The sequence below is a fragment of the Giraffa tippelskirchi genome, chromosome 7 (genome assembly GCF_054371585.1).
Source record: "Giraffa tippelskirchi isolate mGirTip1 chromosome 7, T2T-mGirTip1v1.2.pri, whole genome shotgun sequence".
NCBI lineage: Eukaryota > Metazoa > Chordata > Mammalia > Artiodactyla > Giraffidae > Giraffa > Giraffa tippelskirchi.
The window spans coordinates 18,936,968-18,950,582 of NC_137281.1; the positions used below are offsets into that span (position 1 = coordinate 18,936,968).

The 13,615-nt window shown below is 46.0% G+C and overlaps 1 protein-coding gene across 9 annotated transcripts in view; it reads left to right on the top strand.

Annotated features, from left to right (window-relative positions):
- The window catches only part of ANKRD27 (ankyrin repeat domain 27), an 85,524-nt gene that overhangs the window by 31,274 nt on the left and 40,635 nt on the right, over nucleotides 1–13,615 (top strand). For all 9 annotated transcript variants that reach the window (XM_081510446.1, XM_081510448.1, XM_081510447.1 and 6 more), the window contains one exon: nucleotides 7,420–7,551. In XM_081510446.1, the coding sequence (XP_081366572.1) occupies nucleotides 7,420–7,551 (132 nt within the window). The remainder of the gene's footprint in view (nucleotides 1–7,419; nucleotides 7,552–13,615) is intronic.

Sequence of the window (13,615 nt, forward strand, 5' to 3'; positions counted from 1 at the left end):
CTTCCCTGCTTCCTGCCCTCTTCCAGCCCTCTTCCAGCCCTGAGGCCTTCTCTCCTACTGTGAGGCTCCACATTCCAGCCAGCTCTGTGCTTAGCCTGCTCGGAGCACATTTGGTTTTGGCTTTTTGCCAGCACTTGCAGGACCAGCCCCTCATCCTCCCCTGCGTGTGGATTTCCAGCTCCTGGGAGAGATAATCCCTCCCTGGGAGCTCGATCTTCCTCTAACACCTCCTTGTCATTTTGTTCAAGTGGACCAGCAGTTACTGCACGTCTGCAGGGAGCCAAGCAGCCAGGCTTCAAAGAGCTTTGAAGACAAGCTTTGAGAAGCATATGGACAGGAGCCGTAGACGTTACAGAAGGACACAAGTGGCTGTAATACCACACGTTACATCATCAAATTGCTTCTATTTGGTATTAAGCAGAGATGCATAGGAAGTTTTCCCTTTCTGCCTTTTCCTTCTGAGTCACACATTAAGCCCGCTGGAGAATATTGCTCATCAGTTGGAAAATATGCCTGATCAGGGTCTATGGTCAGGGCCCTGGGGTGGGGGTGGGAGGGTAGGGGGGTGGGGTGGGCAGGAGCAGCCACAGCAGGGAGATTTCGGCAGGGAGTGCATCTTTGGGAGGTGCAGACTTTCCTGGGCTGGCTTCTGCTGAGCCAGGCTGCACGCTATCACTAGATAGTCCCCGACAACACAGACTCATCCGGGCTGGCAGGACGGTTGAAGACCACAAAACCACGGGTGTGCACACCACCTCCTAAAATGCCTAGCACTGGTCTGAGGCCTCGCTTGACTCTCCTTTTCAAAGTAACCTCAAATAATTTATGTGCAAGGTATTTGGTACCTCTGACTAACTTCACTGGATTTTCTGTAAATCATTTCATCATTTGCACTTAAGAAAGGGTGGAATTTTGTGGGTTTTTTTTTTAAGGAGTTTTATATGAGGTTTCACACCTCTTTCCCTCACATGTGATTTTAAAATACAAAACCAATTCTTGCAAGTAAACTTGTCAGATTATTTTAAAGCACATGCCCCTGTATAAGAATTCAGCTCTGGCATTAAGCATTATTACATATTAGCATTTTTATTAGTATTTTTATTTATTTATTTGGCTGTGCCAAGTCTTAGTTGTGGCACACAGAATCTTCTATCTTTGTTGTGGTGTGCAGGATTTTTTAGTTGTGGTGTGTGGGAGCTATTAATAGTTCCCCGACCAGGGATCTAATCTGGGCCCCCTGCATTGAGAGTACGGAGCCTTAGCCACTGGACCACCAGGGAAGTCCCTGATTATTACATATTTTTAACACTGGGACAGAAAGGTCAAAAACAGTGCTGGACAGAGCTCTCTGTAGCCCTACTGCTGGACAGTATTCAGTCATTGGCAACCAGGAGACTGATGTCCAAGAGCAGGCGTATGACTTGGACTGAAAAACAGCCAGCTCCATCCCATTCACCAGCAGTGGGTGCTGAGAGTCTTTTGTGTTTACAGTTCACGCATTTGAACCCAGAGTTTTGACGTGGCATTCAGGGCTCTTCCCTTCCTTTGCTGCCCCTCTCTGACCTGCTCTGTCTGGATTCTTATTATTTCTCAGAGTTCATTTTCACAGCTAGTCAAGAAGAGTTTATCCTTGAGTTTATTCCTGTGCTCCCCAGGAATGTGTTCCTGCCTCTTGACACTTTGGCCCTGCTGTGGTCCCTGCCAAGGATGCCTCCCACACTCCCCAGCCCAACCCCAACCCTGGTACTCCTTTCTCCTTCCCTTTCCTGGCCCTGTTCTGTTTCAGGTTTTAAGTCTTCTTGCTTCCCGGTGAGGTGGTCTGTTCCTCTCTCAGAGCCCACCCTTGTCAGGTCTATCTTGTAGGCGCGGGTGTTGGTGCTCTGCCAGCATCCTGTCTGAGGAGTAGGAGGGGTGTCCCTTCTCAGTTTTAGTCTGACCTTGTCTCATCCTGTTGCTCCTGTGGTTTTTATCTCAGGCATCTTTACTTTTGTGCCCCGCCGTGTAGAACCAGCTGTGTCCGGAACCAGCACAGAACTTTGTTTTCTTGTGGCTCTGCCCCAGCCAAATTATATTTTCCAGTTGTTCTGGTAGGGACTCATTAAAGGATGATCTAGGCTCTGGTAATAGTTGCCTTCAACGATTCAAATACCTAAATGGTTGCAGAGCTGGGGCCTGCGAAGGGATTATATGTAGCCATTTTCATGCTAGGCTCTTCTCCCTAAGAAGATTTGCAGGGAGCTCAGGGGACTTCTTCAGGCAGTCCTCAGGAGAGCCTGCAGCCAAGACAGCCCAGGCTGGACCAGACCGAGGGGTTTGATGCGGAGCCTGTTTGGCTGTCTGTCACGGGGACTTCTATAAGGGAAATGCAGTGTGGAGTCTGTGCCTCCGTGGCTTGTGTGATATAACCCCTAGGCATAATTATTTTTACATGATGAATGCAGTGGTTAAAGGGATGAGTGTTAGAATAAATTCTGACATCCATCTAGCCTCGAGTTGGACAACTGACCCTCAGTTTCTTCATCTGCGACATGGGGCAGATGATACCTGTGGTTATTGTGAGCATTAGTTGTATTTAGTTACCTATAGTTATGGTGAGCATTCAAATGGGATGAGAATGCATAGAAATTATCACAGTATCTAGACCCGGGATGCTCTCAAATAAATGGTGGCTCTTTTTAACATTAGACTTTAGGGATAGAATTCATAATGCACTTAGGCATACTGTTCTGGTGTTTTCTCAAAGAGGCGTTTTGGAATACTGTTACATAATGAGAAAGTAATTCAGTTTTTCACTTATATTTCATTCATCTGATTGTATCAAGGATAAGATTACTTGATGCCCTTTACTGTCACTAATTTTTTCTTTTTAATGAAAAGAAGAGGCTCAAGTTCAGAACCTTTGGCAGGTAGTGGTATCTAGCCAGGTTTTAAATAATGTCAGTTGGCTTTATCATTTTTAATTATAAGATTATCTGAATGGGAAGTGATGCTGTTTTTCCATTTAAAGTAGTGATAAGGGTTCTTTTAAAAATAAATTTTTAATGGGAGTAGATGTTTAAAGGAAAATGTCAAACATTAACAATAGAACCATTGTGTACAACTGTGCAGGTTATTTATTGCACAAGTGTCCTGCCCCGGGGGAGAGGAGGTGTTGGCCAACTAGGTTGGTATGTAGCCTATGAGCTGCTTACTAAGTCATGTGCTCTGGCACAGGGCTGTACCTACGGGGAAGATGGGGTGCCTTTTTGTAATTCTCACGAAAGCACCATGTGGACTAGCAGAAAGTGACAGTACATTGGTATGTAGAGTGGCAGAAATAGTGAAGGTAACATGTAAATGGAACTCCTGCAAGATAAGTATTCATTTTCTCCATTGTTCAAATTGAGACGGAGGCTCAGAGAGGTGAAATGACATGGCTAAAACTCGGATTCCTTCTCTGTGCCCATTTTTCATATTCCTGTCTCATACTTCAGTGACAACCACACTGATATATGGTAAGGGGAGTAGCCCCATTCACAACAGGAGCAAATCTATACAGAATATATAAATAATGTCTAATAAAAGTGATATATGATCTATGATCTTTTAAAAAAATTAAATTTTGGCTGCTCTGTGTCTTCATTGCTGTGCACAGGCTTTCTCTAGTTGCGGTGAGTGGGGGCTACTCTTGCGTTGTGGCGCGTGGGCTTCTCACTGCAGTGGCTTCTCCTGTTGCAGAGCACAGGCCCTAGAGAGTGCAGGCTTCGGTATTTGTGGCACACAGGCTCGGTAGTTGCTGCTTGTGGGCTCTAGAGCACGGCTCAGTAGTTGTGGCCCTCGGGCTTCGTTACCCTGTGGCGTGTGGAATCCTCCTGGACCAGATATCAAATCCACATCCTCTTCAGGTGGATTCCTAATCAGTGGACCACCAGGGAAGTCTATGATCTATGATCAAATGGAGAAAATTTAATTGGCAGACATTAAAGAGGATGAAGGTAGAAAGACATACCATGCTCATGGAGAATGATTCATTATTATAAAGATGTTGACTCTCTAGTCTATAAATTTAGTGGTTACAATGAAAATCCCGACAGAAATCTCATGGAATTGATAGACTGACTCTAGTTCATGTGATATTGTAAAGAATTAGGTGTAACCAAACAACTTTGGAGAACAGGGGCAGAAGTCTTCCTCTATGAGATGTCAAGGCTTATGATGAAGCCACAGTTATGTAAATTAATGTGGTCTGATCCTTTCCTAAAGTAATCACCACTAGCTACATGTGGATATTAAGTATTTGAAATGAGGCTAGTATGACCTGAGCAGAATACACATCAGATTTTGAAGACTCGGTAGAAGTAAAAAGAATGTAAAATATGTCAATAATTTTAAAGCATTGTTCACATGTTGGAAATATATTGTGCCTATATTAAATAAAATATATAATTACAATTAATTTAACTTTTAAAGATATGACTACTAGAAAATTTTAAATAACATATGTAATTATGCATAATGTATATGCAGTTACATTTCTCACATAAATCTGTTGGGTGGCACGGGTCAAGACCATTGAAATAGAGTAGAGCCCAGAAACAGGCCAAACATGCGTGGGAAGTTGGAGTTTGACAAAGGTCGCATTATCAGCTGGTGTGAAAGGGATAAAATATATAAAAGATGATGATGGAGCAGTTGGCTTATGCTGTGGACTGAATGTTTGTCTCCCCCCCCCCGGTTCCTCCCGCCACCCCAGCCAGCCCAAATTCATATGTTGAATCCCTAATCCTAAATGTGATGGTATTTGGAGATGGGGCTTTGAGATCTAATTGGGATTAGGTTAGGCCGTGAAGGTGGGGCCCTCATGATGGGATTAGTGGCCTTATAAAAGGAGAACTCTTTCTCTACCATGTGAGGATACAGTGAAAAGGTGACCAACCCATACAGTCCAAGACGTGGACCCTCACCAAGAACCAGATCTACCATATGAGCACCTTGATTTTTGACCCCCAGCCTCCAGAACTGTGAGGAATAAATGTTTGTTGTTTAAGCCCCCTCAGTCTATTGTATTTTGTTATAAGACCCTGACCAAACTAAGATTACCTTCAGAAAAAAATTAGATGCCCAATTTATAGCATATATAAAAATAAAGATGAATTGAATTCCAAAAAATGAAAAATTTTCAGAGTCTTGGAAATTACAGGGACTATTTTTGTGGCCTTGGAGTTGGAAAGGATGTGGTTTTAGGTAGCCTTTGCTGCATAACCAGCCATCCTCCAGATGCATGACTTACAACTGCTACAGTTTATTATTCCTTACAATTCTGTGGGCTGGCAAGGTGGGTCTTCCGCTAATATCACCTGTGCTCACTTGTGTGGTTGCATTCAGCCAGTGGGCTGGCTATGCTCACTGGACCACCTCTCTCTCCCTCCATGGGCTTTCATCCCATGGGCTTCTCTATTGCATGGTGATCACATGGTGCCGAATGAATGAGAGTGAAATCTGCAAGGTCTCTTGAGGCTGACACTCAGAATCACAGAGTGTCAATTCTGTCTGTGTGGTTGGTTAAAGCAAACCACAGGGGTGGCTGAAATTTGAGAGATGGGGAAATAGACTCCACCTCCTCATAGGGGGAATGGTGAAGTTAGTTTACAAGGGGGCATGCCAAGATGATAAGATTTCCTTAGCTCCCAAGACCACTGACCAGTAAGGCAAAGATGGACAAGTTCAACGACATTAAAATCAAACACTTTCCTTTCTGAAAACGCTCATTTGGAAAAATAAAGAGACAAGTCACAGATCAGGAGAAGATATTTGCAACATCTTTTAGTGTCCAGATGTCGAGAGAGCTACCAAATTGTAAAGAAAATGGCCAACAACCCATTAGAAAAGTGGCCAAAAAAACATGATAATTTATAGCATGTAAAGAAGTGATGTTCAACTTCGTTAAAGAAATGAAAATTAGAAACAGCAAAATAGCTATTTTATCCCCAGACTGGCATAAATGAGCTGGTCTGACAACTCTAAGAAGCACTGGCTAGGATGTGATAGGAGGAAGGGGAGTGCTCATGGACTTTGCAGGGAGGTCGTAAGCGGTCCAGTGTTGTCAGCATCTGGTGAAGGGGCAGGTATATGCTGCAGTGCCTCTCCTAGTGACACTCCTAGGTACGTGCTCCAGGAACACATAAGGGCATAAGGGTGTTTGTGTCAGCATTATTTGTAATACTGAAAATGTGGAACCAACTTAAGTATGGGATATTAGATAAATGGTGTCATGTTCACTTCATAGAGTACAGCAGAAATTAGTAAATTGATAGGAGCTGTATGGATCAGCACTGATAGAACTTGAAAACATAATGTTGATGGAAAAGATGGAAAAGTATACGTTCCAGACTGCTTACAGTGTGATACCATTTATGTAGATTTTGAAACCCATGAAACAAGATTTTGCATTATTTATGAATACATGAGTTTTAAAGGAGTAGAAATGTCAGAAAGAGGGATATAGAAACAGCTTTAAGATAGTGGTTGTCTCTGAACAGAGAGAAGATGGGAGGGAGGGGGCAGATAGAAGATCCAGTCTACTGGGACACACTTTATTTCTGAAAAGGATATCTGAGGCAAATATGGCAACATGGTAAGATTTGGTAATCCTGGGTGGTGGTGGTAGTGGTTTAGTCGCTAAGTTGGTTCTGACTCTTGTGACCCCATGGGCTATAGCCCACCAGGCTCCTCTGTCCACGGGATTCTCCAGGCAAGAATACTGGAGTGGGTTGCCATTTCCTCCTCCAGGGGATCTTCCCAACCCAGGAATCAGACCCCGGTCTCCTGCACTGCAGGCAGATTCTTTACTGACTGAGCTATCTTGGGTGGTAGGTTAGCATTATTACTGTACTTTTCTGTTATGCTTAAAATATTTCATTAAAAACAGGTGTATCTTTAAAATACCATAATTTGGGTCATGTCAGTTCAGTTCAGTCACTCAGTCGTGTCTGACTCTTTGCGACCCCATGAATCGCAGCACGCCAGGCCTCCCTGTCCATCACCAACTCCCGGAGTTTACCCAAACCCATGTCCATCAAGTCAATGATGCCATCCAACCATCTCATCCTCTGTCGTCCCCTTCTCCTCCTGCCCCCAATCCTTCCCAGCACTAGGGTCTTTTCCAATGAAAAGACCATGTAGGATGTTCTAAAAATAGCTGTTGCTACTTTTGCAGTGACTTGGAGTGTAACAAGATTTTCTGAACATGATTTATATGTTTAACCAGTTAAAAAAGTAATCTTGGAACTTGTGGGTTTTCTTTGATCTTTCCTGACAGTGTGTTTGGTCTGTAGAGTAATGCCTGTCAGGGATGCTTTTTGGACATTGCCAGATCAGAACTGTTATGTGACACACCAGTCTGAAGGTGGTCGTTTACTGCTGTTTCCTCTCTCGACCCAGGAGACTCGCTCTGCCCCACCTGAAGTCCATATGGCTCTGTATGATGAGGACCTCCTGAAAAATCCCTTCTACCTGGCTCTTCAGAAGTGGCGTCCTGACTTGTGCAACAAGGTGGCCCAAGCCCATGGCATTGTAAGTACGTTGATCCCGAGGGTGGTCCTTCTGTGCTGGGCATGGGAGGCCTACCTACAAATATGGTAGACTTCAGTTAAATTAAGCAGGAGTCAGGTATAGAACTGCTTAGTGCAGCAAGCCCCAGACCATGCTCGGCATGTGGACGAGCAGAGAGGAACCGCCCTGAGCAGCTTCCTCCAGACAGCCTCCCGAGACTGCTCCAGCCCGGGTATAATCGTTTCTCTGAACTCTCAGCCCCCATTATCACCGGTCTCATGGTAGTCACCTCTGTTTCTCCTGTTACCATGTTGACCAGGAGGGCTTCTCCAGGGCAGAAATCATATCCTTCCTCGTCTGTGAGACGGGTGCTCACTCCCACAGCATAGGGGAACGTGCGAATGTACGGGTATGTCACCTTCAAAGGCATTTCCTAAAGAGGAGGAGCCGAGAGAACTTTCGCAGTAGAGACCACAACCTCAGAAGCCTACAGGGGCAGCCAGATAACAGGAGCCAGAGAAGAGAGAAACTGTGGTCTGTTGGCGGGGTGTCTGCTGCCCGGAGGGAGGAAGGGTGCACACTGAAGGCCTTTCTTCTTTCTGAGGCTGGTGAACTTGGTGGACATCTTATCTACACACCATGGGATTCAGAGAGCTGGGTGCCTCTGTGCTGCTTGCCTAGGGCGGGGCCTCTTCTTTTTTTAAAAAATAATTTTTATTTATTTATTTATTTTTGGCTGTGCTGGGTCTTTGTTGCTGCGAGGGCTTTTCTCTAGTTGAGGCGAGCGGGTGCTACTCTATAGTTGCGGTGCTCGGGCCTCTCATTACGGTGGCCTCTCCTGTTGCCCAGCACGGGCTCTAGGGCATGCGGGCTTCAGTAGTTGCTGTGCATGGGCCTATTCCCTTCCTGCACTGTCCTCTTTTCTTCTCATACTTTTGTTCCTGCTTCTCTTATCCAGTGATGGGATCTTAGGTGAGTCAGGTGGCCGAGGATTTGAACCAAAGGAGAAATGAGTTAGCTCAGGTTTCTCTGCAACCTTAGAACTGACTTTCCCATGCCTAGCCCACCCCTCTGCTATCAGAAGCCTGTGTTTTGTTTTGTTTTTTTTTCCAAGTCCCTTGCACTTCTTATGATTGGTTGTGTGATTGATTAATCTCTTTCCCAGATTTTTTTCTACTTTGTATTTTAGAAGTCATAAACTTCATTGTTAAAAAAAAAAAAAATAAGCGAATACAATTGTTTCCAAAGAAGAAAATAAAAATCTCATAGAGCTCACCACAGGTGTTCGCTGTCATCCGTTCATTTCACAGCAGCTCTTAAATGCTACTCTGTGTAAGGCACTAGGTTTGATGTGGAAGATACAGCCAAAAATATGAGTAGGCATCGTGATCTTTACCCTCATGGATCTCTCTACCCAGAATTCTAGTGGACGAGATGGTTGCACTCTGGGTTAATACTTAACTAATTATGGTTAAGTGTCACAGAGACTAGGCCCAGACATCATGTTAACTGAGAGGGCCTGACCCACCTGGGGAAATATTTCCTTCCCATCTTTGTTCTATGGTATTTTAAAAAGAAATACTGTCTAGATAAGAGTGTGTTATCACAGGTAACTTTCTCTTTTTAAGAGCGCCGTGCTGCGGACCGCTGTTAACCTCTCAGGAAGCCCTGGGAGACCTGTGTGTCTTGCTCGTCACTGTGTTGCCGGCACTTGGCACGCTCCCTGTCACCCAGGAGGTGCTTTTGCAGCTGCCAGCTCAAAATCCCACTCAAGCTCACTTTAGCAAAAGGGGAATTTGGAATAAGAACTTTAGCATCTCAGTCACCTTCCTCTCCGGTACATCGAGGAACAGGACATGCTGCTTCTTTTGTTTTTTTCTTTTTAATTTTATTTTTTAGCCTGCGAGGTGTGCATGTGAGATCTTAGTTCCCTGGCCAGGGATCAAATTCGTGTCCCCTGCACTGGGAACGTGGAGTCTCAACCACTGGCCCACCAGGAAAGTCCCGGGAGATACTTCTTAACTTGCCATCCCGAGATCCCAAGGGTGCCCTAGGCGTCTTACTCCGGGTTGCCCTGCGATCCACAAGGGGCTGCGTGGGGCCCACATTCAGTAGACTCGAGAATCAGTGAGGCCAACTCCTCAGGAAAGGGCAGCTGTGGGAAGGAGCCGGCTGTCACTGTCCTGTTCAGCCAGACCAGGTGTTGATAACAGCTCCTGCCACCTGTTGGCCATGTGATGGAGCCCCGGCTCATCGAACCTGTCCTATTGCTCTCTCTGGGTCTGTTGGTTGAGTGTAACACGTAGAATATCCCAATGACCTCTAGAAGAGTGCGCATCCTTTCTGCCATCTCTGAGGGACCCACCTGGCCTCAGCAGGTGAATGCTATATTTCCTTCCATGGGCCTTAGCCATTGGTCTGAGTTTGTGCTAAGTTACTTTAGTTATGTCCAACTCTTTGCCGCCCTGTGGGCTGTAGCCCGCCAGGCTCCTCTGTCCATGGGATTCTCCAGGCAAGAACACTGGAGAGGGTTGCTATGCCCTCCTCCAGGGCATCTTCCTGACCCAGGAATCGAACCCACATCCCTGAAGTTGCCTGCATTGGCAGGTGAGTTCTTTACCACTAGCACCCCACCTAGGAAGCCTGGACTGAGTTTGGTGGCCCCTGAATCTGCCCTGGGGATTAGGGTCCTTTACTAGGCTCTAAAAATGTGAAGTCACCACTTTTTATTTACTTTTTTATTTGGCTGTATTGGGTCTTCTCCACAGCATATGAGGTCTTAGTTCCCTGACCAGGGATCGAACCCATGTCCCCTACATTGCAAGGTGGACTCTTAACCACTGGACCATCAGGGAAGTCTTGAAGTCACCACTTTTGAACATGTGTCTCCCCAGGGTTAGATGCCCTTCACCTCTCCCTCTGCAAATGGAGCCGGCAGGCCCCCTCACACGATAGCTGAGGGTGCAGGCTGGCTGTTCCCCTCACCTGTCCCAGCCCCTCCTTGAGTTTGACTTCCTTCCCGAACCTTCCTTTGATGGGGCTGCCCCATTTCCAGGAAGGCACCCCCTGCCACCATTTGCTCTTTGACTGGACGGTGGAACCCCATCTCCTAAAGTTCCTTCTAATTCTGATTCCAGAGACCTGTGACGCCCACACACTGTCTCTCACAGTCACCTTGTTCTCGTGAACATCCGGTTATTATGCAATGAGTTTTCTTTAGAGCAGCTGCGTAGGCCTCCTGCACCCTGGGGCTCTTGTTCATGGGGCTTTGGGCAAAAGATTTCCCTGGTGGACGGGGATGGGGTGGGGTGGGGGGGGTGGGTCCATTTGCCTGTAGGAAAAACAACAATGGCAAAAGGAGATGACGTTTGGTCCTTTTATCATGGCCCTGTAATTATGGGTCTAATTATGGGGTATGCAGTCTTCTGAGGGTGCACCTGGGAACCTAGCATCGTGACTTCTAAGTTCCAGGGAACTGACTTTCAAGAACATGCTTATACAGCCCAGCTAAGGGCACCGAGGTTCATATTCCAGTTCTCGGGATTTGCTTAGTAGAGCTTCATCTGACAAACACCGAGTATCTCCTATACTCCAGGCACCAACCACGCTGGGTTTGCAGGGTTACATGGAGGAATGGGGGACACAACATGCCTTCAGGGACTTCCACAAACAGGTCATTTGTAGCCCAGAGGGTTGAGTATTAGGACAGAAGTCGTCATGTGCTCCTGTGGAGTAGCCGACCCAGGCAGGGGAAAGTCAGGAGGGTACCCTGGAGTAGGTATGACTAATGCTAATTCTTGTTTTTATGCTTTCTTTTCTTTAATGGCTATTATTTTAAAAAAAATTCTCTATAAAGGGGCTATAATAAAAAGTTTTATCATTAAACTCTGAACTGAGTTCCTAACTCATGATCTTCTCAGCAACTCTGAACTTCGTGTCTTCCACACCGGCTGCTACACCTCCACAGCCTCTGTTCCAGAAATAGTCTGAACCTCCCTCCTGTGAGGGCACTTGGCACCTGAGCCTGCCTCCCGTGGGCAGGTTCGTAGCCACCCGCCGCTGATCCTCCTCACCCCTGTCTCAGCAGGAACCTGGTGGATGGATGGAGCCACAGAGAGCCAGCCACTGGCTTCTGCTTGCATTGAAATGCACCAGGCAGCCTTGCCTGCCTGCAAACTTTGGGAGGGTCCTTGAAATTGGAGGCTTCTCTGTTCACTCGGCAAGCACTGATTGCTACCTACTGTATGGTGAGCCGTGGGCTTGGTAATGGGGGTTCAGTGCCTTGGGAGCTGGTCCCCCTTATTTACGTTAAGGAGGCGGAGAAGGTGTGTGTACACAATGAGGATGCTCACAGGATGCAGTCACAGTGATGATGGGGTGAGCGGTGTGTATCTCTGAAGCACCTCAGAAGTTCCTGGCCCCTCGGAGGCCCCAACTTGTATGGGACTGTGCGACCCCTGCACCCACTGAGCTGGAGTGGGGCGATCCCTTGGCCTGCTTTTGGCCACTTAAGTCCCTGAGGCCTGGGTCATGCTGTCCTCTTGCCTGGGGCCAACCCTCTCATCTCTAAGATCTTCTTTTTGTGTTCCAGGTTGCAGTGAGGCCATCTAGGAGCCTTGAGGCTGTTTCTTGATTCTGGCTCATACCTGAGGGCCTCTCGTTTTTTTAAACCACACTTCTATTAACATTTTAAAACTATTATGATTTTCTCCCCTTTTTCTCGCCCCTCATCTGGTACCACCAAGCCCATCTCAGGACCTCTGCACGTGCTTTCTTCTGACAAAAGCGTTCTTCCCTGGACTTCCTGGTGGTGGAGTGGTGAAGACTCTGAGCTTCCACTGCAGGGGGCATGGGTTTGATCCCTGGTCTGGGAACTAGGATCCTGTATGCTGTGTAGTGGGGCCCCCCAAAGAAGTTTTTCCCTTAGATCTTTACTTGGTAGGTCATTCTCTCCATCCATTCCTTGCTCAAATGATGCTTTCTCAGAGAGCCCCCCCACCTTAAGAACTTGACCTGAGTTAGCTAACCTTTGCCCCACTCCAGGCATTCTCTGGCTTGATGCCCTGCTTTATTATCTGCATAAAACTTCCTGATATATGGAATCTGTTATATTGTTAAAAAAATCTGTATCCCCCACTTAGAATGTAATGTCCATGAGGACAATTCACCATATCTCCAACAGCGCCCAGTATCATGAATATTGAATGGAGAAAAAAACAGGAAAACCAAACTCAAATTTTAATACTTACTTGAATAAAGTTGGCTACCTGAAAATTTAAAAAAAAAATTTGCGTTCAATATCAAACACGAACAAGTGAAAAGAATCGTACCCTGTGTCCCTGCCCCCATCACTCAGCTTCCACAGTGCCCGGCTCAGATGCCAGCACTTATCACTTCGACCCTCACTGCCCTCTCCCATCGGCCAGGGGATCATTTGGAAACAAAATCCAGAAAATTATATAAGGTAGTCATATGATTTCATCTGTAAATCTTTAGGAATGTAGTTTTCAATGATAAGGACTTTGAAAAAAGCCACAACCTCACGCCCTTATCATAGCTCAGAAATTCCTCAGTGACTCTTGAGTGTTGTCGTTCACTGTGCAAATCTCCCACATTATCTCATATTTTTTTGTTTGTTTTCTAGTTGGTTTGTTTAAATCAGAATCCAGAGGAGATCTACACATTATTCTGGATTTGATAGGCCTTTGTTTTTTTCAGTTGAAGTTATAGTTCAGTTCAGTTCAGTCGCTCAGTCGTGTCTGACTCTTTGCGACCCCATGAACCGCAGTACGCCAGGCCTCCCTGTCCATCACCACCTCCCAGAGTTTACCCAAACCCATGTCCATCGAGTTGGTGATGCCATCCAACCGTCTCATCCTCTGTCGTCCCCTTCTCCTCCTGCCCTCAATCTTTCCAAGCATCAGGGTCTTTTCAAATGAGTCAGCTCTTCGTTATAATTGATTTACAATATTGTGTTAGTTTCGGGTGTACAGCAGTGATGCAGTGATTCAGTTCTTTTTCAAATTCTTTCTCATTACAGGTTATTACAAGGTATTGAAGATAGTTCCTTGGGCTGTATAGTAAA